At 65.0% G+C, this 3539-nt stretch overlaps 1 protein-coding gene across 2 annotated transcripts; it reads left to right on the top strand.

Moving 5' to 3' along the window:
• The first annotated feature begins 406 nt into the window (after positions 1–406).
• Positions 407–3481, top strand: LOC117800617 (transmembrane protein 120A-like). Of its 2 annotated transcripts, none has more exons than XM_034653170.1 (4): positions 407–593; positions 2277–2395; positions 2605–2721; positions 2815–3481. In XM_034653170.1, exons 1-4 carry the CDS (start codon positions 513–515, stop codon positions 2816–2818), a joined length of 321 nt encoding a protein of 106 aa, XP_034509061.1. In that variant the 5' UTR covers positions 407–512; the 3' UTR covers positions 2819–3481. The 2 variants fall into 2 exon arrangements, with proteins under 2 accessions (XP_034509061.1, XP_034509060.1); XM_034653169.1 differs by having other exon boundaries at positions 2812–3481.
• The last annotated feature ends 58 nt before the right edge of the window (positions 3482–3539 follow it).

Genomic DNA, 3539 nt, shown 5'->3' with positions numbered 1-3539 from the left:
AGAACAGTAGCGGTGAGTAGGGAGGGAGGCAGGGAGACGGTAAAGTGGCCGCTGTAAAAATCCATCCAAGAAAAGAGGCTCTGAATCCTCTCCCTGCAGAGGCTCAGCTTTCCCAAGGACGAGAGTGTTCGAGGCAGGGGTCACCTCCGTGGGCCTCGGTTTACTGCCAGCATGACGGGGCGGAGCTCTGTGGGCCCTACCGCGCGGTTGGCACGACCGGCGGAGCCCCTGCAGGGAAGCACCGCCGCGCCAGCCCCAGGCCCGCCGAGCGCCGCGGAGAGAGCGCCCCTGCCGCACTTGGCCCCGCCTCGGCCCCGCCCAGGGCCCGGATTGGCTCAGATGGGGGCGGGGCTAGCACGCTGGCTGCTCCAGGCCTTTTCCCATTGGTAGTGGTGGCGGCGCGAGCCCGGAAGCGGACGGGGGCGGAGGCGGAGGCGGCGGAGGCGCCTCGGGAGAGCTGGGGTTGCGGCGCGGTTCTTGACTCTGCTTGTCCGGCGCTTGGCCCGGCAGCCATGCATCCCCCGGCCCCGGGCCCGCTGGGGGACTGCCTGCGGGACTGGGAGGAGCTGCAGCAGGAATTCCAGAGCATCCAGGTGAGTGCTAGTGGGGGCGCCCATTGACCCTGAGCCACGTCTCTCTGGCTCGAGGTCAAGGGTCGGGCAGCCATGGGTCAGGCAGTGGGGGGTTCGGGGTCAAGGGTCGGGGACCCTGGCGTCGCTCCGGAGGGCGGTGAGGCCCCGGGTCCTGGTGGTCCTAGCTGGACCCTCCCCTCGGCCTCAAATGAGTGTCTCGCGGCAGCCCCCATCGCCCGTGCGGCCTCTGCGATCCCCGCGGAAATCCACTGAGCCTGGCGGACCTGGGGCCTTGTGCGCGCGGGGCGGGGGGGGGGTCTCGGAAAGAGGCCCCGACCCCTGCCCCGTCCACTCCCAGGGGAGTCGCCGCCTGAATCAAAGCCCGCCGGGCCCAACCTTGGGTCAGTCACTCAGCAAACATGCCGGGGGCGCCGCGCGGTCCCCGCCCTAGGGCAGCGCTGGGGGGTCTGGTCTGAGTGCAGCCGGGGAGCGGCTCGGCGGGGGAGCGGCCCGGGAGGCGGCCCGGCCCAGCCAGAGGAAGTGGTGTTTAGGTGAAGTCCCTAGATGGGGGCGGGCCCGTCCAGGGTGAAGGACAGCGCCCACGAAGGCAGGGTTATGCGGCTGCTGGAAGGAGAGTAAAGGGAGAAGCGGGTGGGCTAGACCCTGCAGGGACTTCATGGGCCTGGACGGGATTGGAACCTTTCTGATACCGCTGGGGAGCTATGCGAGGAATCCTCTGATCTGGCTTGTGTGGACCATTGTGCCGTTCTGTGGGGAGGCCAGCAGGGGAGAAGACTGCTGGTCTCTAGACAGGAGAAAAGTGTTTGGTAGTGGCAGGCAGATGCGGCCCACGTTGGGATTTGAAGGGGTGTGGTGGCGCCTTTAGGGCATGAGAAACAAGACCCGGAAAGGGTAGAGCCTGGGCCAGCTGTGTACTCGGGCATGCCTTTGTCTCTCCTGGACTGGCTCCAGACCTTTCCTGTCTGCATTGTCGTCCCCTGGCCTGGCCAGCGCTGCTGCCACTAGTGCTCCTGCCGGAGCCCTGAGCAGGGCAGACCTACTTTTCCAGCCTGGCCACCCCTGCCTGGCCTTCCTCACACTGCCCCTTGTTGTCTCCAGGCTGCTCTTCTGGAAACTCACCCACCAGGGCAAAGTGCTCTGGGAAGCTTTGGGCCAAAGGTGCTGGGGGAGGGGTAAAAGGACTGGTCTTAATGGCAGGAGTTCTAAGGGCTGAAGCCTGATGACCTTTAACCTGGGAGGCAGTTGCTGGGAGTGCCAGAGCAGCAGGCTTCTTGGACAACCTCAAGCCCCCCTGCTCTAGCAGGCTGGGTAGGCAGGAGGATCTGAGAGACCCAGAGTGGCCTCGGGCAGCCCGACTGGTCCAGGAGGTAGACCCTTGTGCCTGGAATCCAAACTCAGGGTGGGGCAGAGAGGGGTGGGGACAGCTAGCAGGTGGGCTGAGATGAAGCAAAGCTTCTGGGAGTTAGTCTGTTTCTGGGACAGGGGTGCTGTGAGGGCTTCTGGGCTTGCAGGGGGAACCCCATCTCCTGGCCTGCCTGGGGAGAAGGCAACCTCAGGGAGTCCCCTTGGCTGGCTGCCTCGTTTTCCTCCTCAGACCCTCCCAAGGAGCCCCGGGGGGAGTCCGTGCCTCCCCCCTCTGCCCAGCAGGCTCCGGCTCACTCTGGCCCCCTGCCCGATCCCCAGGAGACCCACCGGCTGTACCGTGTGAAGCTGGAGGAGCTGACCAAGCTGCAGAACAGTTGTACCAGCTCCATCGCTCGGCAAAAGAAGCAGCTGCAGGAGTTGGCTCTTGTCCTGAAGAAGTTAGGACCCCCCCACCACGACCCCCCAAGCCTCCAATAGCCCCCGGCCTAGGGCTGGGGCTGGCTGTCAGATCCGGGGTGGGTGGAGAGCAGGCACTGACTGCTGAGTGTCCCAGGGCATGGCTTCTCCCCTCCTGCCCCGCAGGTGTTGGGTGTCATACCTGGGGGTCACCCTGCGCTGACTCTGGCTTCCGTGGGCCCACCTACAGATGCAAACCCTCCCTTCAGTGGGGGGCCAAGGAGGCTGCCCAGGAGCTGGAGAACCAGATCAAGGAGCGCCAGGGCCTCTTCTTCGATATGGAGGCCTATTTGCCCAAGAAGAATGGGTAAGACCCCCGTCCACTCAAGCTCAGTTCCCAGGTGCTCCTGGGAGAGAAGCCTGAAGCGTGGTCTCCTCTGCTCCGTCACTTGGCCAGCAGATGATCCCTGGACCTACTGTGGGCTGAGCAGTCAGGCACAGCCCTACTCTGGGGAGACAGCTGGAGCGACGGTGACAGCTCACGGAGATGGGTGTCTTGTGGCGGAAGGACAGGGAATGGAGGAGCACGGTGAGGGGCGCCTCACCCAGCTTGGCGGTCAGGGAAAGCGTAGAGGGTCAAAGAGTGAGCCTGGCAGGCACGGGAGGCTGGAAACAGCGCATGTGGCCATAGCTCAGAGTGGGAGGTGGTGATGAGGCCAGAGGGGAAGCCAGGCTTCGGGAGCTGGCCTTGGGCCAGTACGGTGGGCAGGGCGACCCTTAGGCCAGCCATGGTCACCGAGGGGGATGGCAAGGCGCAGCCCTAGGGTGAGTAAAAATCATCCAGCGGAGGCCTGGGGCAGCAAGGCGGCTGGGAAGGAGCATGTCCTGGAGGGCGATGAGGGGAAGGAGGGAAGGAGCGGCCGGTAGCCTCAGATCAGACAGCCCGGGGGGTCAAGAGCCATAGAGAAGGGGCAGTGTCTCCTGAAGTCAGGGAGACCAGCACTCTGCAGGATGGTGGAGGTGGAAGTTGCTAATGGGGGGACAGAGAGCTGGGGGGACAGGTGAGTGTTTTGAGGCAGCTCCTCAAAAGCTCGGCTGTGAGCAGAAGGCGAAACCAGCAAGTGGAACTCGTGGGGGCGGGGTGGGGGGGTGGAGGCTTGTGCTCGGCGGGGCTGTGTTACTTGG

This window comes from Ailuropoda melanoleuca, unplaced genomic scaffold, assembly GCF_002007445.2.
Source record: "Ailuropoda melanoleuca isolate Jingjing unplaced genomic scaffold, ASM200744v2 unplaced-scaffold73341, whole genome shotgun sequence".
Taxonomy (NCBI): domain Eukaryota; kingdom Metazoa; phylum Chordata; class Mammalia; order Carnivora; family Ursidae; genus Ailuropoda; species Ailuropoda melanoleuca.
Note: the sequence above shows the minus strand (reverse complement) of the source record. Positions and strands in the feature narration are given on the sequence as shown.